This window comes from Podarcis raffonei, chromosome 8 (assembly GCF_027172205.1).
Source record: "Podarcis raffonei isolate rPodRaf1 chromosome 8, rPodRaf1.pri, whole genome shotgun sequence".
Classification (NCBI taxonomy): Eukaryota; Metazoa; Chordata; class Lepidosauria; order Squamata; family Lacertidae; genus Podarcis; species Podarcis raffonei.
The window spans coordinates 24683176-24707214 of NC_070609.1; the positions used below are offsets into that span (position 1 = coordinate 24683176).

General features: G+C 46.1%; 1 protein-coding gene across 2 annotated transcripts; it reads left to right on the forward strand.

Moving 5' to 3' along the window:
* The first annotated feature begins 110 nt into the window (after positions 1 to 110).
* On the forward strand, positions 111 to 23985 carry TCEA3 (transcription elongation factor A3). Of its 2 annotated transcripts, none has more exons than XM_053398611.1 (13): positions 111 to 473; positions 7607 to 7669; positions 9264 to 9369; positions 12542 to 12674; positions 15865 to 15924; positions 16965 to 17042; positions 17610 to 17687; positions 19041 to 19201; positions 19652 to 19707; positions 20882 to 21037; positions 21387 to 21533; positions 23073 to 23144; positions 23681 to 23985. In XM_053398611.1, exons 1-13 carry the CDS (start codon positions 405 to 407, stop codon positions 23687 to 23689), a joined length of 1188 nt encoding a protein of 395 aa, XP_053254586.1. In that variant the 5' UTR covers positions 111 to 404; the 3' UTR covers positions 23690 to 23985. The 2 variants fall into 2 exon arrangements, with proteins under 2 accessions (XP_053254586.1, XP_053254587.1); XM_053398612.1 differs by lacking the exon at positions 111 to 473 and adding an exon at positions 492 to 1011.
* The last annotated feature ends 54 nt before the right edge of the window (positions 23986 to 24039 follow it).

The following is a 24039-nucleotide window of genomic DNA, read 5'->3' on the forward strand; positions in this document are numbered from 1 at the left end:
CACCCACCCGCCTGAAATCTTTCCACCCCTTAATCCTCGGCTCCTATATTTAGCCCAGCCCCCTAGTGCTATTTTGACTCCCTGGCCGTCATTTATAAGTGACCGAGTGGCCCCTCCCCTCTCCAGCACGCCTGCGTTATTTCGCCCTCTTGCCTTCCTTCCGCGTCAAACTTCTCCAGTGAGTGCGAAAACTTTCCCTTTATTCCGCAAGTACGTTCCCGCCTCTTAAAAAACACCAAAAGTCACCAAAAACCAACAACTACAACTGTCATAAAACCTGATCCGGATTCAGCTGGGTCCGTTTCTTGCCCCCCCCCCGCGACTCCCCGTTAAATATTTTCAGGCGCTCGCCTTACTGAAGCGTGGCATAGGTTTGGTTGTGTTTTTTGGGGAGAGGAGAAGCCATGGGGCAAGCGGAGGAGCTGATCCGAATAGGCAGAAAGCTGGATAAGATGGTGTCCAGGAAGAACATGGTAAGAGAAACGGTGCGCGTGTTGTGTTTTCGCTTTGCTTGTGTGCTTTCTGTTTTAACTCTGCTTGAATTCGCAGGAGTCTGTCGCTGGCACTGGGAGGTCCCTTTCGGGTTTCAAGAAACAGTTGCTTTTAATGTGGTTTCCTGTGGTTTTCTCACCGATCAGCAAACTTTCTGCAAAACCGTCAGAATCGAAGGAGGTGCAGCTGCAGCTCTCAACAGTTGCGGGGCGGGGAAATCAGGTTTTAAAAAAAACACCTCGCAGGGTTTGCGTTACAGCTGAGAATCGTTGTGCTCTTTAGGTGACCCGAGACAAGCAAAAATATATTATTTCCTGTGTTTGCTTTGCTTAAAAGCCAGGTTCCCACCCCCCACCCAAAAAAATCTGGGGAGTAGTTTTGTTTTCTCTCTCTTTCCCACCCCACCTCAATCATATTTGTGAGAGCTTCAGTTTTCTTTCAGGGACAGTGTCTCTCCCCCCCCCCACTTGCTCCTGCAGATCTCCAAGTGGCCAGTCCCTAAGAGGATTTGGAGAGAAGGTATGTAGACAACAGGTGTTTGGCAGGAGTCTGGCAATGTAAATTTAATCTTTGCCTGGTGTCTTGCTGAAGGAATGGCAGCAGAGAAGTAAAAATAATGTATGTTGTGCAGGAACAGGGGAGGAAAAGAGGACTCCCAGCATTGCCTTCCTCCATCCAGCTACATGGGAAGATGTGTGTGTGTGTGCGTAACCACAATTTAAAGGCTGAGAAATAAAGTTACATGCCGCTCCAATCTGCAAGCAGTGAGAGACTCCAGGAGTTTCAGGGTTTGGTTTCCTTGGAATCATAGAGTTGGAAGGAACCAACTTTTATTTTATATACTGTGATCTTTTTATGTGAACTGCTCTGAGACCTCTGGGTATAAGGTGATATATAAATAATAATAATAATAATAATAATAATAATAATAATAATACAATGCATGAATATGCAGCTATCGTTTATGGGGTGTGAATCAAACCTGTGACCTTGGTGTTATCAGCCCCACACTCTAACCAGCTAAGCTATCTTTGGAATGAAGGTCAGTAGAGATGGAAGTGCCTTTGGGACATATAGTTTTATTTGCACATATATGCAACCTGAGCATAAGATAGAGGGGCTCATGACATTAGCACCCCGGCAAATTTTACTTAAGAATAAGATTGCTTTGAATCCAGGGAATCCTAAACATCCTATGTCTCCAGCTTGCTTCCAGCTCACTCAAACTACACTGGCTGTCGTGGTGGGGAGAGGCACAATGATTTGTTCTATGGCACAGAGCAACTTCTTTGCTTATGCTAATTGTGGTGCTTAATTTGCCAGCCAAAGCCATTACCAAGACGAAGGGGTTGCTTTGGCAAGCAGACACAGAATCCCAAGGATTGGAAGGGATTCCGGGCATCATCAAACTCATAACAATTTATTAGTACAATTGCAAAAGCAATTGGGGGGTTTATGTGCTATGTTGTAGTGTATCGGGCAGTTACTTCACCTGTGATGGACATGGGGTTATGTCTTTAATAGTAATATTTGATTAGGTTATCTGTAATTTTGAAGTAAGCTCCCGTTGTTCGGTCCCAGCTCCTGCCCACCTAACAGTTTGAAAGCATGTCAAGTGCAAGTAGATAAATAGGTACTGCTCTGGCGGGAAGGTAAACGGTGTTTCTTTGCATTACTCTGGTTCACCAGAAGTGGCTTAGTCATGCTGGCCACATGACCCGGAAGCTGTCTGCGGACAAACGCCAGCTCTCTCAGCCTATAGAGCGAGATGAGTGCGCAACCCAAGAGTCGTCCACGACTGGTCAAGGGTACCTTTACCTTATTTTGTAAGTCATTTTGAGACATTCTGGGTCCATTCAAATAACCACTTACTTGAAATCCAGCTGCTGTCTCGCTGCTAGTTTCTGAAGCCGCAATCCATATAGACACAATCCATATTCACCCTATTGCTTCTTGACAAATGTTGCTTGATTTGTAAACCCCTCCCCCTTGCCCAAATCAGCTTCAGTGCAACTAGAAAACCTACGCTGAATTCGCTTTATTCTTAATAACAGTGTGTACAGTTAAGATGGCTGTTGCTCATGCGCAGATGAGAGCACATGCAAAAATGAGTGCGCATGCGCAGATGATAGCATCATGAATAGAAGTTCCATGTTACAGGGGTTAGGAAAGGAAGAAGGTCTTGCGCATTGGCTGAAGACACCCCCCCCCCCGATGTGAACGCGTTGGGTGGGGAGAGAAACTCTGTATTTTAAGCTGCTAGTGTGAATGCTATACAGTGGTACCTCAGGTTACATATGCTTCAGGTTACAGACGCTTCAGGTTACAGACTCTGCTAACCCAGAAATAGTATCTCGGGTTAAGAACTTTGCTTCAGGATGGGAACAGAAATCATGCTCCAGCTGTGTGGCAGCAGCAGGAGGCCCCATTAGCTAAAGTGGTGCTTCAGGTTAAGAACAGTTTCAGGTTAAGAACGGACCTCCGGAACGAATTAAGTGCTTAACCCGATGTACCACTGTATGCAAAGAAACTTAGAATCTTAGAGTTGGGACCCCGAAAGTCATCTAGTCCAAGCTCTGCTTAAAAACCTCCAAGGAAGGACTTTTCCTCCTTGGTGGGAGATGCACACTTTCCCATTTCACCTGGCTCTTCAAGGCACAGCTATGGAGTTGAAAAGCTAGACAACCTCACCGTCAATGCTTGTTTACTCTGCCATGTGTGGCAATTGCGCATTGGCTTCTGGAGCTGGCTGTGTTAGTCAACCTGATTGTAGCATTTTCCCTTTTAATGATTAGGTCGCTCACATGCAAGAAGGGAATCAAACTGAGTGCTAACTTTGTTTTAAAAAGCACCCCTAATGGGTAAAATAGGGATCTAATGGGGGCGGCTAGAAAATGGGGGATGTGCTTGGTGGATTAGGGACAACTAGAGGGCATGTTCTTGCTGAGGAGTTTAGGACCCCTCCCAGCAAAATGAGCAGGAGGGTCCCTGAATGTGGCAGGGCTGGCTTACCACTGTGGGTCGGGAGCCTCAGAGCTGGGGGCCAGACGTGGCCCTCTCTGCCTGGCCCTTGGCTGGCTCTCCCCAGGGGTCATGCCCTCTTTCCCCAGACCTCACCCCTCATCAGCCTTGCTTTCACACCCTCCTTGAGCATTTTTGCCTGGCTGGGATGCTGATAATGCCTGCTCCTTGCCTGGATGGAGGATAAAATGGCCTCTCTGCCCGGCCCTTGGAATTTGGACCCCAGGCCACCCCCCTCGCCCGTCCTTCTGCGCACCAGAGTGTGTTTGCCCTGTAAGATGTGTCCTTGAACTCCAATCAAGTCTCTTGCTTGTCTGCACGGAGGACAGGGAAGAGTGTGTGTTCAAAGGAAGCTAGCCCCTTTGTATAAAGGCAAAATTTGCATTTGTTACTCCACCCACTTTTGCCACTGGCCCCGCCCACCCTTGGCAGGTCCCTTTGGAAGGTTGCCCAGGAGGGAATGCAGCCCTTGAGCTCACCCCTATAACACCATATATGCCCAGAGTGGAGAGGACACAAGCCCACACAGTGCAAAATTCTCTTAAGTGCACATCTGTCCTTGCATTATCTCCCTGTGGACAGGTTCTGTTGCATTTACTCGAGAATGGACACATTCTTTTTTTGAAAATAAGTATTTATATCCCACCTTCCCCCCCAAGGAGCTCAAGGTGGCATAAGTTATTCTCCCCTTCTTCCATTATTCTCCACAAGAACCCTGTGAGGTAGGGTAGGCTGAGGTTCCAGGCCACCCACCCAGTGAGTGGGGATTTACCGTATTTTTCGCTCTATAGGACGAACTTTTCCCCCTTCAAAAATGAAGGGGAAATGTGTGTGCGTCCTATGGAGCGAAGACACCATAGCCCCGCGGCCCTCTCCTGGCTGGAGAGGTAACGCGAGGCTATGGCAGGAGCCTCTATAGCCGTGCGTCACCTCTCCAGCCAGGAGAGCGCGCGCGGAGCTAAAGCAGCCCCCTGCGACCCTCTCCCGGCTGGAGAGGTGATGCGCGGCTATGGCAGGAGCCTCTATAGCCGTGCGTCACCTCTCCAGCCGGGAGAGCGCGTGTGGGGCTAAAGAAGCCATAGCCCCGCGACCCTCTCCCAGCTGGAGAAGTGACGCGTGACTATGGCAGCAGCCTCTCCGCTGCACCTTTCCGCTGCTCCCTGACCTGCTCTTTGGGGCTGGTGGTGGGCTTCCCCCCCGCCAGCCCCAAAGAGCAGGTTGAAAGGAACCTGAAGCCTGGAGAGCGAGAGGGGTCGGTGCACACTGACCCCTCTAGCTCTCCAGGCTTCCAAGGTAGCCGCCTGAACGCACCTTAAACGGCACCTTGTTTTAGAGCGAGAAAACAATAGGGGGAAAATTATCCCACTCTCTGCGCAGCGCTTCCTGCCGCTTCGCTGAAGGGGCGCTGGGCAGAGAGCGGAAGAATTTTTTTCCCTTGTTCTCCCCCCTCTAAAACAAGGTGCGTCCTATTCTCTGGTGCGTCCTATGGTGCGAAAAATATGGTAAACCCTGGTCTCCCAGGTCCTAGTCCGGCACTCGAACCGCTACACCACAATAGAGTTGGTGTAGGTCAGTGGATGTTTTGCCATTCTTATTTCACTTGAGCCGTCTGAGGATTTTGTCGTTTGGCTCCAATACTCAGTAGAAGGTGAACCACAGAGCAAGATTTGCACCTTGAGTTGAAGTTAATGTTTGACTTCCCTTGCAAACTTTGCTCTAGTATGCAATGACTGTAAATAACTCCTCCCTACCCTCCTCTGCCAGATCTCCTTCAACACCCACCCCTCCAAAGAGTTAAGGCCAATATTTGAAGGTTCTGCTGCAACCACTAATTTTGCAGATCATGCCTGCATAGGGGGGGAAAAGGCTTGCCTGCTTTAGGGAGACTCTGACCTGGGAAGGGAGCATGAAGAAACACAAGAATCTGCCCTATACTGTGTCAGACCCATTGGTCCATCTAACTCAGTATTGTCTACACTGACTGGCAGCAGCTCTCCATTTGGAGCTTTGACATCTGGAGAGAGGGGGTGTGGCTTAGGGAGAGACCCAAGGGCCAGTTTGAGAAGCTAGTTGGGCCACATTTGGCCCTCAAGCCTGAGATTCCCCACCCTTGCCTTAGGGACTAGAAACCTGAGCACACAATGGGCAATATGAAAGAAAGCTCAACCCCACAACCAGAAGTATTAAGGGTGCATTCACCCCTATTCTAACTATGCAGGGATCGAGGGGTTTACTGATGTCTTCCCGTCCCTGTATGGAAGTCTCAGCAGCAGAGAGAGGCACCTCTTTGTCTATAATAATAGTAATAGTAATAAATTTATTATTTATACCCCGCCCATCTGGTTGGGTTTCCCCAGTTGCTCTGGGCGGCTCCTAACAGAATATCAAAAATACAATAAAACATCAAATATTAAAAACTTACCTAATAGACGGGTGCAGAAATTAGAAGCTCTGCAGTGTAAAATGTTTGCGATATGTATGTTTGTGACATCATCTTGGAGAGCAATGGAAATGAATTGGTGACTTTCTCACCCACCCATCACCTGCGAGAGAGTTTTTGTTTTCCCAAAGGCAAGAGAGCCCAGTGGAAGTCCCATGTGCTGCCTGCTTGGGCTGTTGCGGCCAATTGCAGAAGTTATTTGAGATGCAGACAGACGTTCCGTTGACAAGGAAACAACATTTGACTTTTGCAATGTCAGGTTTCCGCAAAGATCCATGGTGGTGTCAACACTTTCCCCTGAAAGGAATTTCCAGATCAGGGTCTGCCTGCTGATGGGGGGGACAGGGACATGTTGCCCCATGTTCTTGCCAATGGTACGTGTTGGCCACAGAAACCTCCAGCCCTAATAATTATTTAATAATAATAATAATTTATTATTTCTACCCTGCCCATCTGGCTGGGGTTCATTCATTGCAATGTGCCAAATTCAAGCTTGGGCTGTGCCACTGGAAACCTGCCACCCAGAGTTGATTTGTAGTGGCATGCCAAAATATGCTGACAGAATATGCCGAATTAGATGGTCTATCAGATAAAATAAAGAATAACTCAAAACAGGAATTTGTTTCAAAATGGGAGGTTTTCAAAGAATATCTGAAAAATAAATATAGTAGTTTAAATTCTGTTGCAGCATTCGAGGAACTTCAGCAATAGTTGCAAGGTAGATATAAGAAATTAGATTTATTAAAAATAAGTTTAATTATGATAAAAGTGTGTATTGGCAATAAGTAATATGAAACTGAAATATGGAATAGACGGGAGGTTGGGTCTTTAGTGTCCTGGTAGTGATTGCAGTCTGGCTCCGTCGCAAGCACTGGCTGGTTGTCTGTCTGTGGGTCCCTTTTTACAACCACAGTCAGACACCGAATTGGTATGGTCTCAAGCAGTGTCAGGAGTGACCCAGCAATATCATCAGATCATCATCTGAAACCCATCTTCATGTCTGGAATGTGGCAACATGAGAATGGGCCTTTTCTGTGGTGGCTCCCCAATTGAAGAATGCTCTCCCCCAGGGAAGTTCGCCTTCGTTCCATATCTTTAGGCACCAGGCAAAAACATTCATTTTCTCCCAGTGGCAAGAAGAGCAAGAGCAGCTCTAAGGGGCTCTGGTGGTTCGTTGTGGGCCTCTGGCTTGAGCCATGAACCTTAGAGTGTGCCTGCTGACTCCTGGCTCCACCCTTAGTGACCACTGAGGGCATCCTGCCTGAAGGTTATCCCTTGAAGCCTTTTTCAATTCTAGAACACCACTTCCCCTTCTGGGCCGCCTTTCTGGCACCAGCAATCAGCAGTGAGCAGGGGTAAAAGTGGGTGGAAGGAACAGACGCTCATTGGCTGACATGCCCTTCTCTGTCCTCCATCCAGGCAAGCCAAAAGCACAATCAGAGTTCAAGGATGTGTCCTAGCCAGGAAACTCCCAAGGGCCAGATACAATGGTCTTGGAGGGCTGCATCTGGCCCCTGGGTCTGAGGTTCCCCACCTGTGCCCCAAGAGATTGTCACTGACCATTCCTACAATAGGCATATCGCAGGAGACAAGGAGAACATATTTTAAGGCTTTTTAATATTCCCTGTGTGTGTTTGTTTTCCCCCTTCTTAGGAAGGAGCCCTCGACCTACTGAAGAAACTGAACAGTTGCACAATGACCATCCAGCTGCTGCAGGTATTTGAATTCTGGGGCATAAATATTCTGGGCCAACGAGGTGCTCTCTAGACATTTGCCTCATCTCAAAAAGGGTGTTGAGGGAAGTTCAGAAAAGGGCAAGGAAGATGATCAGGGGGGTGGAGCAGCCCCGCCTCAGGGAAAGGGTCCAGTGTTTGGGACTCTTTAGTTTTGAGAAAAGGTGAGGAAAAAGGTGGCGTGGTAGATGTTTCTAACATAAATCATGGCCTTGAGAAAGTGGTTGGGGGAAAGTTTTTGCCTCCTCTCTCATAACTTGCATTGATATCTAATGAAGCTGAATGTTAGAGGATCTGGGACAGATACAAGAAAGTATTTCTTTGTGTGGTGCATAGTTAAGCTGTGGGCGTCATGCCCAGAAGAGGCAGTGATGGCCACAAAACTGGATGACTTTGAAAGAGGATTGCGTGGCAAGTTCCTGCCCCCCCCCAGTGGAAATAATGACACATGACACAATTATTAAGGTTAATGGGCTAAATAAGGCCACAACTATATTGGTTACAAGTGATGAGCGGTATTGGCGTAGGCATTGGTCCTAACCGACTATATCCGACTTCAGCCCATCCGCTTGAAGTCCGGGAAGGGTTAACCACCAGTAGGGGGAGCCCTGCTGGTATACATCAACTAGGAACTCCCTTGGGGTCACCGATAGGGGGCGTGCCTTAGGCCCTCACTTCCCCAGGCTTTGGACAGGGCCACGCCCCCTGGAATCCTTTATTGGACTACCTTTCAGTATGCGGGGCAGGTGATGGCGCTACCTCCCCTCTTCCATCTACAGAACTATACCAATGCCTAACCGCCAATACCAAGAAAGTTGTGACGATTTGCTATGAGGTAGGCGAAAACCAAGTGGCTGATGCCAATTTGCCAAGTGGAAAAATTCCGACCAGGCCCCTCAGTGGCGACCAAGCAAGGTCCATAGCAAGGTCAAGGAATGAAAACCTTATAGGGCGGGAGGGTGGGAAAAGCAGGAACTGCGTCCTGCTTTAAATAAGGCAGGCCACACCCCCAGAGCCTTCCAATTGGCTGGCCAGGAGGTGACGCGGCCGGGAATCCCACCAATCACGCGCAGGGTGTGTGTGTGTGAAGCCCGCAACCCCACCTCCTCCGTAGGGCAGAAGTGGCTTTGGACAAGTTCATGGAGGATGAGGCTACTAGCTATGATACCTACGCTCTGTCTCCATGGTCAGAGGCAGTTATGCTTCTGAATACCAGCTGCTGGAAACCACAGTGGGAGAGAGTGGGTTGGCTGCTGTGAGAACAGGATACTGGACTAGATGGATCATTGGCCTGACCCAACCGGCTTTCCTTATGTTTGCTGGAGTACAATTCCCATCACCCCTGTCACGCTGGCTGCTGCTGATGGGAATTGAGTCCAACAACATCTGGAGGTTATCGCTTTGGCTTTGCAAGGTCAACTCTGACATGGGCCCCTGAGTCCTCCAGCTGTTTCCTGGTCCCTTTTAAGTTGGAGACCTGAAAGATTAAACCAGGGACATTCCACATGCAAAGCATTTGCTCTGTCGCTGAGTTCTCTTGCATAAACGGCTGCTGATCCCTCTTCTCTGTCTCTCAGACCACAAGAATTGGCGTGGCTGTCAACACAATCCGCAAACACTGTGCTGACGAAGAGGTGGTAACTCTGGCGAAAATCCTCATCAAGAACTGGAAGAGGTTGTTGGGTAAGATTGCTTTGTTGTGGGTGGCAAAAAAATGGCAGCAGGTTCTCTGAGTATCACCATTAGAAAGCTGCTTAGACTTCAAGAAAACAGCATTAACTGAGGGTGTTGAGATTTGTGAGGCCTTGTGCCCCAAGGGAGAGGGGCCTGTAGAGCAATGACAGGGGATGTCTGGCCCTCAAGGTGTAGCTGAACTACAACTCCCATCACCCCTGACTCTTGGCCATGCTAGCTTTGGATGATAGGGTGATTCTGGGTCAGAGAGACAAGAAAATGAGAGCCCTGGCGCTTCCATATTGAGACATTGGGGACTAGTAGGTTGCAGAGCATATGTAGCTGGGGTGACTATCAGCTGGTACCGTGTGGGTGTTGCACATCATACAGGTGATAGTGTGAGAGTGAGGCCCAGGGAGGTAAGTGTGCCTGTTGCCTCTCTCCAACACCGTCTGTGCATATGCAGCCGCCCTCAAATAGACAACCAAATAGCACCAGTGGGGCTGTGGTTTGCCCTTTTGACCATGTTTGTTTCTTCCAGGGAAGCAAAATTGGAACTAAGAGCTTCTCTCATAATCAGTAACTAACCGAGTGCTGCTTTTACAAACTCTCACAGAGACGGTATGACACACCAGTGGCGTTTGGTTGGTTAAATGTGTACAGGAATGTTCACTGACGACTCAGTAGCATAGCATTTTCTCATGCAACTACAGTAATAACAGCTATTGGAGAGCTTGGAAATATGTGCCATATTTGTGTTGGAGTTAATAGTCCTGACAGTTACTGCTGGAAATACTAGCGGAAGATAGTTGTTCATCCCACACTTTGTTTTGGAGAGTTACCTCCTGGTTTCTTTTTCTTTTTTTATTCAGCCGGTTTATTCCGACCTGCAAAGACTGATTGCAAAGGAATTTGTTTGCATTTTAAAGTGTGGCTTGCTTTCAGAAGCTGAGGGCCCAAAAAGGGATCTAGGTTTTTAAAGAAAACAAACAAACAAAAACAAACAAACAGAACACCCCATTTAAACAACAGAAACACTGATCCCAGCTTCTCAATGTGCAATTAATGTTATTAAGTGTTGTTTCTTTCAAAACAAACAAAGGAAGAGTGCTGCTGGATCAGGCAAAAGGCCCACCTAGTCCAGCATCCTGTTTTCGCCACTTGCGATTCCTGGACACTGGAATAACAACAACAACAACAACAATTATTATTTATTTATTATCCCCAGCCACTCTGGGCGGCTCCCAACAGAATATTAAAAACACAATAAAACATCAAACATTAAAAAACCTCCCTAAACAGAGCTGCCTTCAGATGTCTTCTAAAAGTCAGGTAGTTGTTTATTTCCTTGACATCTGATGGGAGGGCATTCGACAGGGAGGGTGCCACTACCGAGAAGGCCCTCTGCCTGGTTCCCTGTAGTTTTGCTTCTCGCAGTGAGGGAACTGCGAGAAGACCCTTGGAGCTGGACCTCAGTGTCTGGGCAGACCGATGGGGGTGGAGGTGCTCTTTCAGGTATACTGGGCCGAGGCTGGTAGGTATGCATTAAAATTTGAACTGAACTAAATTTTGTTCCCCATCTTGGTTAGGCTAGGGATGGCTGTGATTCAGTTTGTGCTTTGTTTCAGAAAGTACGAAACCAGTAAGTTTGACTTTATATGCGTGCTGAATCGAATTCCCCCCCTCCAATCCCTACTCTCTTGTAAACATGCACCAACATTTTGAATTGTGCTCGGAAACGTACTGGGAGCCAATGTAGGTCTTATATGGTCCCAGCGGCCACTCCCAGTCACCAGTCTCGCTGCCGCATTTTGGATTAGTTGTAGTTTCTGGGTCATCTTCAAAGGTAGCCCCACGTAGAGCACATTGTAGTAGTCCAAGTGGTATACTGCCTCCAACTGTGGAAAGCATCATTGATGATTTACAAGTCCTGTCTTACCAAGCAGAACGACAAAGCATACTGAAGATAAGCATGAAAGGAGTTGAACATGATTGTTCTTGTTGTTTTAAAGGAAATTATAGCTATGGGACAGATCTGGATCACAGCAGGGAGCTTGTTGTTGTATCTTCTTCTTCCTCTTCTTCTTCTTCTTCTTCTTCTTCTACTACTACTACTACTACTACTATTATTATAAAAACCATTTGCCCTCGTTGTGGTTCTGATCAAAATCCCCAGCCCCAGCTGTGACTGCTGTTGACTTTTAAAAAAAATCATGTAATTATTAACTAGTTATCAGCATCTCTGCCTTGGTGTGTGCTTTTACGGGTTTGTTGGAGCTTAGTTGCAACTGCTTCAATATAAAAATCCACGACTCCTCAAGTCCCGTGGAATTATTACCATTTCAAAAACATTGCCACCCTCCAGTTTGCAAGCATACTTCCCCATTTGTGGGGACTTGAAACTTTTCTCCTTTTTTTTTTTTTTTTGGTGGTCTTGTAGTAAGGTTAAAGCTTACTGGGAAATGATACATAACAAATTGAAAAAGATGTTTAAAATAACATTTGTTAAAAAAATAACCCCAGAAGCTTTCCATTTGGGAATTATAGGGGTAGAACTACTTAAACAGTATAGAAATTTATTCATGTATGCAACTACAGCGGCAAGAATGTTATTTGCCCAAAAATGGAAAGAAGACGAAGTCCTGACGAAAGAAAAATGGATACAAAAACTTATGGAATATGCAGAAATGGCGAAACTTACTGGAAAAAATTAAAAAAATCAAGATAACAAACTTTTTATAAAAGAATGAAAATAGTTTATTGAATATTTACAAACACACTGTGAGATAAGAATGTTGGCAGGGTTATTGTAATAACCTGAAGTTTCATAAGAGTATATATTTAAAGTAGATGAATAAAAAAAAGGTTAATTTGGAATGTGCAGGAAATGTTAGAAATAAATTTAAGGAACCACAGAAAGAGGAGGAAGGAAGTCGAGTTTTGAAATGTTAGAATGATTGTAAAACTATTGAAATGTATATAACAGAAAATCATAAATAATTTTTTTTTTAAATGATTTTTTTTAATTAAAATTTGAGTTGCTCACAAAGCAAGTAGAAGTGTGAGGGTGCTAGAAAACTATTGCAGGGCTTACTTATATGAAACTACTAACGAAACTAGAAAATATAGAAGACTTTACAATATTTGATGGTACCTGGATGTCCCATTTTCTCTCTTTTAGAGTCGGGGACGGAGAAGAGCAAAAAGGAGAAAGAGAGAGGCAAAGGGATTGATAGCCCTGGCTGGAAAACCGAAGACACCATTTCCCACCCTGTGACTCTCTGCAAAAGTTCTGGTGGAAAACAAAAAGACCGGTATCCACATGTTAGGGCCATTCGCAGCTTTTAGTGCAAGGAGGTGCAAATGTTGATTTGAATCGGGTCCAGTTGTCTTCCCTCGAAAAAGTGATTCTGTTGCAGATATCACATTTTCTGAGTCGACAAATATTGTTAGTGGTAAAATTGCTATTCCCCCCCCCCCTCCCCAGTTAGCAGGAAACCAAAGGAAAGGGAGATGAAGGCGCTGGATGCAGGAAAAGAAACAGAAAGAACAAATTCTCAAAGTACCAAAAATGTTACATAATTCACAATGTATGTATTAAGAAATTACATACATAATTTCTTAAGAAATTAAGAAATTTCTTCACCAGGAGCAACACTTCGTACCACCACTTCTAACTACTTGCAAAGATATGCCTCTGTAGCTTCTCCTTTGCTACTAGAATTTAGCCAAATTTTTAAAGTATATATGATATAATTTGCTCTACGCTATCCTTAGATTCCTTTGAGATGGAGGGCAGTCTAGAACCATATATGTTGCTGATGAGCAGCAGCAACAACAATAGCACAATATTATTATGCCTAAGAGTGACTTTTTGCATCTGTGGCTGGTTTGTATTAGGGAAAATTTCTTTGCAAAACTGTGTATACTGTCGGATTTTGGTTTTCAAACAGCTTGGTTCTCGAATATTTTGGCTCCCAAATGCTGCAAACCCAGAAGTGACTGTTCCGGTTTGTGAACTATTTTTGGAAGCCAAACGTCCAACGGTGCTTCCGCAGTTTCCAATTGGCTGCAGGAGATTCCTGCAGCCAATCAGAAGCTGCACTTTGGTTTACAAACGTTTTGGAAGTAGAATGGACTTCCGGAACGGATTCCGTTCGACTTCCAAGGTACGACTGTATTAAGATGAATCCGTTGATGAAATTTCAGGATGCCACAGGCTGATGTGGAAAGATTGGAAAATGAGAAACTGAAATGGACAGGTTTCCCCCATCCCTACTCAAAAAATTTAAGTTTTAGATTAGTCTCCAGGTGGGAAGCTTAACCAGAATGAAATCATTTAAACGGGATATCCTTGAAGGGCAACCATAGGGACATTTAATTGGGCCTAAGCATATGCAAAATCTCCTGCCCAGTTTCTAGGGTGTTTCTTGTTTTAACCTAAGAGACGGCATCTTGTTAAACAGACACTCCCTTCACCATGGTGTTCTCTGCTTGTGCTTGGAAAAATGCCCATCTTCGCTGCCAGGCCCTGTTTAGTTTCACTTTCCACTTCAGCGCCTGTAACAGCAACTATATCGCTTATTCTGTGTCATTTGCAAAATGGTGGGGTGAGCCAGGATTGTCCTGGACCTTGTTAACCACCGTTTGACAGATGGCAGAGCTGCTCTGTGCTGAAAGATTTGGGGAATGCTCTGAGTGCCATTAAACAGGGAGAGAGCTTCCAGTGTTCTTGCTGCTACCCAGTTTGCTGCATATGATGAGCATCAGATAGGTAAAGCTTTGTTTTACAATTGTCTTATGGCCGGCGACCAGGTGGCATAGAAAAGATTCAGGGCATGGATCCACAGAGCTTTATTTGCAAAGCTGTTGCTGCCATGTTGGGATTCCAGACACGCATGAAGACTAGGGTGCATTCTTCTTATGAGATGCTCATTTTATCAATTTCCACAGGTGCTGCAATGTAATATGAGAAAGGCATGAGCCATTTTTAAAAAAATAATATGATGATTTCTGGCTAGCCACATGCTTGCACCTTCTTCCTGCCCCATTGCTCTGGGGGTTTCCATGTTAGGATGGAATAACGTGCATCATTAGCACTATTAAATATAAATCAAAGGGGAAAATATGCATGTGGGTTCCAGTGCCACAGCTTGGGAGTCAGAGGTGGGTCTGGGGTATGGACCAGTTGAAAACCACTGTGCCAGTGTACATTTGATGCACGTTACTGATATAAAGGGGACGCGGGTGGCGCTGTGGGTAAAACCTCAGCGCCTAGGGCTTGCCGATCGCATGGTCGGCGGTTCGAATCCCCGCGGCGGGGTGAGCTCCCGTCTTTCGGTCCCAGCTCCTGCCCACCTAGCAGTTCAAAAGCACCCCTAAGTGCAAGTAGATAAATAGGTACCACTTTCTAGCGGGAAGGTAAACGGCGTTTCTGTGTGCTGCGCTGGTGCCGGCTCACCAGAGCAGCTTCGTCACGCTGGCCACGTGACCCGGAAGTGTCTCCGGACAGCGCTGGCCCCGGCCTCTTAAGGGAGATGGGCGCACAACCCTAGAGTCGGACACGACTGGCCCGCACGGGCAGGGGTACCTTACCTTTTACTGATATAAAGTACTAGGGACGCGGGTGGTGCTGTGGGTTAAACCACAGAGCCTAGGACTTGCCGATCAGAAGGTTGGCGGTTCGAATCCCCGCGATGGGGTGAGTGCCCGTTGCTCAGTCCCAGCTCCTGCCAACCTAGCAGTTCAAAAGCACGTCAAAGTGCAAGTAGATAAATAAGTACTGCTCTGGCGGGGAGGTAAACGGCGTTTCCATACGCTGCTCTGGTTCGCCGGAAGCGGCTTAGTCATGCTGGCCACATGACCTGGAAGCTGTATGCCGGCTCCTTCGGCCAATAAAGCAAGATGAGTGCTGCAACCCCAGAGTCGGTCAGGACTGGACCTAATGGTCAGGGATCCCTTTACCATTACTGATATTAAGTAGGTGCACATTTAGAATTCATATGTTGTGGAAAGCAAGCCAGCTAATTTCCCCATCTGAATCAACCCAGATAAATTCTTCAATTATTTTGCACCCCGTTCCGGATCACCTGAAATCTGTTCCTCTTCTATTCATTTAGCCCCAGTTAATTTCCCCAAAGAGCATCCTCCATATCAGTTCAATTCTCTTTCAGTCATTTCTTTTTTTAAAAAAGGCAGTTATGTACTGAACATGCTCTAAGCAAGAGGATAATCATACAAAGGATAAAGCAATTAAAATTTCTCATAAAGCTGAACATAAACCTTAACACCACCTTATGTTGCCTGCTGGACTAAGAAAGTCTTTGGCAGGGCTCAGAGTTATCTCCCCTTATAGTCTATGATAAATTCAGGAGGTAAATTCTGCCAACTGGAGAAGCTACCTCTACTGCCAGCACAGACACTGAAATGCATGATGCTGGAGATGGCGAACTGAAGAATGCCAAATTCAGGCAATCTAACATCATGCTATGTCTCTATATGTAGAGATCCCAGAAGTGCTTCAGCTACATCGAAAAAATCCCACTTGGAACCTAAAAAAGAGAGGTATGTGTCCTATCTTTCTTCAGTGGATCTCATAATATTTCAATTTCCTGGGAAGCAGTCTTGCCAGTGGAGACTGATCCCATAGCACAAGGGGCTCACCGCCCCACCTCCTGTCTGCCATCAGCCAGCCCCACCTGCCTGCATTCTTACCTGTGACCAGTCCAGGGGGTGGCACTGCCTATCGGCTTCTTCTTCCTTCTCCTCCTTGGTGCCGTTGTTACCCTTGCAGTACTCAGCAAGGAGGAGGATGGGGACAAAACTAGACCTGGTTGGCTCTGCCTATCCTAGGCTCTGGCTACACCTTTTTGGCTCCACCTACTTTAAAGGGACGTGGGTGGCACTGTGGTCTAAACCACTGAGCCTCTTGGGCTTGCCAATCAGAAGGTTGGCAGTTCGAATCCCCGCAATGGGGTGAGCTCCCGTTGCTCGGTCCCTGCTCCTGCCAACCTAGCAGTTCGAAAGCATGTCATAATGCAAGTAGATAAATAGGTACCGCTCCGGCAGGAAGGTAAACACCATTTCTGTACGTTGCTCTGGTTCGCCAGAAGCGGTTTAGTCATGCTGGCCACATGACCTGGAAGCTGTACGCCGGCTCCCTTGGCCAATAAAGCGAGATGAGCGCCACAACCCCAGAGTCGGCCACGACTGGACCTAATGGTCAGGGGTACCTTTACCTTTAACTTTTACATCCCACCCCACCAGTTCCAATGGGCCCCCACCATAGAAGACCCTTGGCCATGAAGTCCAGGCATCCATTTCCCATGTTAATGTAAGGGGGTGAAGATTGCATAACTCGGCGATAGGACACGTGCTTTACCTGCAGGAAGCCCCAGGTTCAATCCCTAGCACCTCCAGTTAATCGGGTAGGAGATGATGGGGAATAATCTGCCTGAGACCCTGCCGGTCAGAGTGGACAACACCAGGCTAGATGGACAACATAGTCCAATCTGGTCTAAGGCAGTTAGCATGTGTTCCAAGCTAACAGTCTGGCAATTCATAGCTCTTTTTTTGCACTTTGTACCCTTTCTCCCCCAAAAAAGAAGAGACTCCGAAGACTCGAGATCTTCCACCTCCACTGCTGCTTCCTCCTCCTCTCCCAAGAGACTGTCAACGGACAGGTAAGCTATTTTGTCAGCTTTGCTGATGCTGCATAGCTGGCCTTTTACCTGGCGCCATTGCTAGCTTTGCAAGCGCAGGATGGCTTTTATCCCTGTTCTAGTCCATAGTGTTCAGAGAAAGTGTTTGACTGGTCCCCTGACAGGATGGGCGGTTTCCTAGTCTAGTCCTTCCTGGTTCTTTATTTCATACGTTACCCTTCTTCTTCCTTGAAACAGTGAGCCAAGAGCTGCGCTAATAAACAGGGTCCCATCCGCAGCATACATTTGAAGCACAAGTATACCGCTTTAACGGTCATGGCTTCCTCAAAGCATCCTGGGAGCTGTAGTTTATCCCTCACAGAACTTCAGTTCCAAGCACCTTTAGCAAACTACAGGTCCCAGAATTCCTTGGTGGAAGTTTAATGTGGTGCAGTGCTGCTTAGTGCAGATGGGGCCATTAAAAAGAAATAAACATTATATACTGAGGATAGTTAATAAAATTTAACTATACTTGGGAATCCCCCCACTCCCGTTGCAGTGAGTGTGTTTTGGCATCTTATTTGTTGCACCTCTTTGTCTTCCTTACAGGAGGGCCTCCACTGGCTCCAACCCAGCTGCATCTCCTCCCGGGTCTCGGAAAAATTCTACCGATAGCAAAGAGGAGAGGTATGGCTGGGTATTTGTGTGTCCTCCCCAAGTGGGGAGGGGGGAGATGAAACTGGATATAAAGATTCCCCAGTGAGCTTCATGGCTGAGTAGGGATTTCAACCCTGGCCTCCCAGATTCTAGTCCCACGTTCTAACCACAACACCACACTGGCATGAATTTGAGCCACAAAAAAAACACATTAAGGAGAGGCTGGCTGGATCAGACCAATGGTCCATCTGGTCCATTATCATTTCCCCAACAGCTGTTAATCAGATGCCCCTAGGAAGCCAGTGATTGCTTCTCCGCAAATGGTATTTTTGTGGAATATTCTGCCCATAGAGATCTTCTGTTTCCACCTTTAAACAGCTGTTGAAAACGTTTCTGTTCTGCCAGGCTTATGTTGGCGATTAAGAATATCTCTCTCCATAGTATTTACTTGATGGTCTCTGATTTTAAAATACAGTGGTACCTTGGGTTACATACGCTTCGGGTTACAGACTCCTCTAGCCCAGAAATAGTACCTCGGGTTAAGAACTTTGCTTCAGGATGAGAACAGAAATCGCACGGCGGCAGCGGGAGGCCCCATTAGCTAAAGGGGTGCTTCAGGTTAAGAACAGTTTCAGGTTAAAAACGGACCTCTGGAACAAATTAAGTACTTAACCCGAGGTATCGCTGTATTTTAATGTGTTTTTATTATATATAAATATTATTGTATACGACTTTGATTTTTTTTTACACTATAGTGGTATAGATATTAGATATTTGTATAAATAAGTAAAATAAATATACCAGAAGGATGCCTATGTCTTTTAGGACTAATAGCCGTTGGTAGCTTCGTCCTCCATGAATTCGTCCAATCTCCTTTTAAAACCACCCAAGTTAGTGTCCATCTGTTGACATACTTTGTGGCAGCGAGTTCCATAAGTTAATGATGCACTTTATTGAAGAAGTGCTTCTTGTCCTTTCTGAATCTCCCAGTTAGTTTCACTGGGTGGCTCCCCTGTTCTAGCATTGGTGGGGGATTACGTTATTGCTAGGAGATTTTTAATAATAATAATAATAATAATAATAATAATAATAATAATAATAGAGAGGAGCATTTAGTTGTTCATTTTTGTGTTTTTATATTGTAATCCTCCCTGTGATCCTTGGATGAAGAGCAGTATAGAAATTTAACCAATGAAATGAAATGAAATGAAATGTAAGCCCCCTACCTCTGGTCTGGAGTGGTCCAGGCTAGACCACAGACTGCCTCAGTAAGAACTAGGCTTAAAAAGAGAGCCTTCCTTAGGTAGGGGGGACGTTCTTCATGGTGATGAACGTGCATGGTTCTGCTTTTGCAAAAGACCTGTTGTTTTCTGCCCTCTTCAGATCCCACAGCAAAGCTAGGCCAGATGTGCCCAAGACCCCAACCAGCCCCATCACTCCGACATTTTCATCTTCTACCTGCTTCTTGGCATCATGCTACCTGACAGGAGACTCTGTCCGGGACAAATGCATTGAGATGGTCTCCGCAGCTCTGAAAATGGATGGTGAGAGGCCAGTATATACCTCTGTGGCTCAGAAAACCTTCCAGCTGGGATGGGGAAGCAGAGGGCCTTCAGATGCTGTGCAGGTCGGGGCGATTTTTGTTTTCACATTTTCACTTCTTAAAATATGGCAACCCTAGGTTAGGGAAGCAATGAAGAAATGCAGATGGAATCCAGAGAGGAAAATATGGATAACGCCTCATTGAGCAAACTGAACAAAAAACAGTGTGTAATTCAAGTAGAAAAACAAAACCTCAAGAGAGGTTTTGTCTTTCTTAGTACAGACCTTGTGCAGAGGAAGGAGACATTAAGACATACGCAGAGGAGGAACTCCCTCAGAACTACCAGGGCATGCGCTGCTTCAGCAAAAGTCCTGCCACTAATGCTAACAAGAATTAACTCCTAAGTTGCACACAGAATTATCTCTTCTGTTCCGCTTCCTTTTCTCCTCAGATGATTACAAGGAGTTTGGAGTCAATTGTGACAAGATGGCAGCTGAAATTGAAGATCATATCCTTTGGATAGGATGGGTTCTGTGGGCCAGAGCAGTGTTTTGCTATCACTCACTCCAGGGCTGTCTTTTAGTCTTAACTTTCCCATCTATAAAATTGGGATACTGTTGCTGATCCCAAGGGTTCTACCTTACGAAACGGTTTTACGGTGGTACCTCAGGTTACATACGCTTCAGGTTACAGACTCCGCTAACCCAGAAATATTACCTCAGGTTAAGAACTTTGCTTCAGGATGAGAACAGAAATTGCGGCAACAGGAGGCCCCATTAGCTAACGTGGTGCTTCAGGTTAAGAACAGACCTCCAGAACAAATTAAGTACTTAACCTGAGGTGCCACTGTATATCTATATATATAATATGAATATGAAGTACTGGAAGCGCTTTGTAAACGGGCTCTATGCATAACAGTATTGCTTCTGGGCTCCAAAACAGATGAGACACAACAACAACAACAACAACAACAACAACAACAACAACAACAACACAATTTTATTTGTATCCCGCCCTCCCCGGCAAAAGCCGGGCTCAGAGCAGCTAACGACAAGTAAAAATAGCACAGTGTGCATAAAATCATAGTCAATTAATTAAAATACATTCTAAAATCAATTCAGAATCAACCATTGGGTTAGAGTTCTATGAGGATTACAGAAGGAGAGAGGGGGTCAGACTGTGCCTTGGCCAAAGGCCTGGCAGAACAGCTCCTTCTTGCAGGCCCTGCGGAAAGATGTCAAGTCCTACAGGGCCCTAGTCTCTTGTGACAGAGTGTTCCACCAGATTGGGGCCATGGCTGAAAAAGCCCTGGCTCTGGTCGAGGACAGCCTAACCTCCCTGTGGCCCGGGATCTCCAAGATATTTTTATTTGAAGACCGTAAGGTCCTCCGTGGGACATACCATGAGAGGCAGTCCCATAGGTATGAGAGTCCTAGAGAGAGATTGGATCTCGTGATACACACACGCAGTGGAGGCTGGCTTGCTATCTGTGATGCATGGCAATCAGGGTTTGGGGCAGAGATCTGTTGAATTGCCTCCTACCTGAAATCCTTTTTGCTAGCGATGCTGAGGATTGAACCTGCGGCCTTCCCCACACAGAGCATGCACCCTGCCACCTGAGCTCTGTGACCCATTTCATTCTGTGTATCATCCTTTTTGCCCTTCTTCCTTGACGCCTCCACATATCTACCAGGAGCTGAAGGGCACCGATATGAAGTATCGCAACCGTGTGAGGAGCCGCATTAGCAACCTGAAGGACCCCAAGAATCCTGGCTTGCGCCGAAATGTGTTGTCCGGAGCCATTCCACCCAGCCTCATTGCCAGGATGACGGCGGATGTAAGTAGGGAGGAGAAGAAACAGGCTGGGCTATAACTTTTTACATCCGTGGCAGGGAATCTCTGTCCCACAGGCCTCACTAGGGGCATGAGGCCATTTTGGCCAAGCCTCACCTTCCTTCTGCACACCTGGCATATATGGGATGTCAGGTGTGAGCAGGTAAAAGATGTGACTGGGCTGAAATGGGGGTTTGCAGGGATGTGAATTGATCTGACTGCCTCTGCAGTCTCCTGTGTGTTGGTCATTGCTAGCCCTAACAACCAGCTGATAGTTTGGGCTTGCAAAGCGCTGTGGCCAGTTTAGGACTGGTAGGGCAGAAAGTCTGCTCTAACGAAGTAATTAATTGCAGGAAATGGCCAGCGATGAACTGAAGGAGCTGAGGAACGCCATGACCCAAGAAGCCATCCGAGAGCATCAGATGGCGAAGACCGGAGGCACCACAACTGACCTCTTCCAGTGCGGCAAATGCAAAAAGAAGAACTGCACCTATAACCAGGTGAGAAGCGGTGGGCTGGGCTGTTGGGCAAGACCTATCAGTCTGGGCAGGTTCGCATGGTAAAACAACAACAACAAATCCCTCTGTGCTTCACAAGAGATCTCTGCAGTGAGCGAGAAAAGGAATGCTAATGATGTTAATTTACACACTGTACTGTAGATATAGTCAATTTCAGGGACCGCAGAAGAATCTGAGCAAGATCTCTACATATATATATACAGTGGTACCTCAGGTTACAGACGCTTCAGGTTACAGACTCCGCTAACCCAGAAATAGTACCTCGGGTTAAGAACTTTGCTTCAGGATGAGAACAGAAATCGTGCAGCAGCGGCGCGGTGGCAGCAGGAGGCCCCATTAGCTAAAGTGGTGCTTCAGGTTAAGAACAGACCTCCGGAACGAATTAAGTTCTTAACCCGAGGTACCACTGTGTGTCTGTGTGTGTGTGTGTGTGTGTGTATTCAGTGCTTTTTTTTCTGGGGGGACGTAGGGGTTCTCATACCCCTAAACATTTTATGAATCTTTGTACTTTTATGCGTTTACTGTATTTATTTCCCCCGATTTGAACTATAAACTATATGTTTAATAAAGCACAGTGCTTTTTAATTTACGTGTTGAAACATTTCGGTTATTGCCTTCATCTGCTGCTCTGATAACAATGAATGGATGCTGTATCTAAGGAGCTCTGAGGATGACACTCTCAGGATGCCTTCATTCATCAGAGCCAAGCTCGTCCTCCAGGCTGAGGCCACACAGTGTTAATGTGCCCGGTGTGTACACCCAGAAGGTCTTCCTCTTTGCTAACACGGTTGGATCTGTTGGCATGTCTGCAGCTACTATTGATAAGACTGACAGGCTGCGGTTCTCAGAACTGAAATTATTTGCTCCACTGTTTTGGTCAAGATTGCAAATTTGTAGTTTCTAAAACATGTGTAGATGGGTTGTAGTTTTATCCATGTACTGGATATGACACCCCCCTTTTTTGCACTTGGATTATATTGTACAATGTGCAGGTGGTATTCTCTCTTGAGTATATAGTCTTTATATACCATTTAATGCAAAAAATGGGCTTCCAAGTGGCTTGCAGATTATAAAAAACAGTTACACAGACATATAACAATCCATCATTCCCTTTAAAGCAACTTAACAATTAGAACAGGAGCTTTGGGTTGAGAGATCAAGGGAATGTCTGTGTAAACAGATGCAATATAGTATAGATTGATATATAGCTATAGGCATTCTGTGTGTGTGCCCTGCCAGGTTCTTTGCTCTGTCTTTGGACTAGCAGAAGGGGCAAAACGCATAGCAAGCGATTGTGCTTAATTTATGTAATTTATGCAAGTTGCAGAATCCCGCTTTCCTTAGTGCAAGATTGTGGCTTAAAAGCTTGATGTGCCCAAATTTGATAGTGGCAATGAAAATGCTGGAATTTAGTTGTGAGGATTAAATTTTGGAAGCTGGGGCCTCTTTGCTACTGGAATTTGTGCTCCAGTTTGCTAAGAAAGGCAGACACCCAGCTCACAGCTGACTTTCTCCTTCCAGGTGCAAACACGGAGTGCTGACGAGCCAATGACGACCTTTGTGCTGTGTAACGAGTGCGGGAACCGCTGGAAGGTAGTATTCTCACCCCCACCCCCCAAAATAAGTTTTTATCTTTGCACATTTTTGTGTGTACACATCATGCCTTAAAATATGTGTTCATTTTACATTTTGGAATTCCTCTCAAAATCTGGAGAAGGGTTAAAATGGAAGGACAACTTCATTGTGATCCATGTATCGATTTGGGAAGTTTGAATGAAGTTCACTTAAAATGCAGGTAGAGCAAAATCCCTGAGCATCCGTACTCATGCCACAGAGGGAAGGGGTGTGTATGCCTTCCCTTCCTAGCATACCAGCTTTACCTCTGTTGTCCCTTCATGTCCATGCGAGGACAACCCATTTAGATATGGCCCAGTTAAATCCCAGTGCGTGTAGGTCAAAATCTCGCGGCCCAATTCCTCAACCAAATCTGGGGAATGACTATGTTGGTGCTGGTGAATTTGTCTTTGTGTGGACAACGGGGGATGTTGAAGGTGAGGCAGGTTGGGCTTTCCTGCATGCAATGTCCCAGAAGATCCAGCAATGTTCAGAGAGTGTCCTTTCCCTTGCAGTTCTGCTGATGTTCCTTGAGCCCAGCCAGTGATGGAGAAGATGATGTCCTGTTGTTCAGGAGAAACTTTGAACTATCCACTGAAGAAATAACAGCAGAAAGGGGAAGGGGTGCACATGAAAGGTGGAAATGCTGGATCCTTAGGGATGAATTACTTAAAAGGAGTGGTGATGATCTGTTGTTAATTCAGGTGATGGAATGATGCCACTATTAGGAAGGCTGTGTTCTGCGAACATACTGGGCAAGTGCAGAATTTTGCTTGAGTGTGGAATTCCACCTTCTGAGACTCTCCACATTTTCGTTATTTTTTTAAAAAAAGAGTTTATACCCCTTAAGCTTTGAAATTGCATGTGTGGGCAA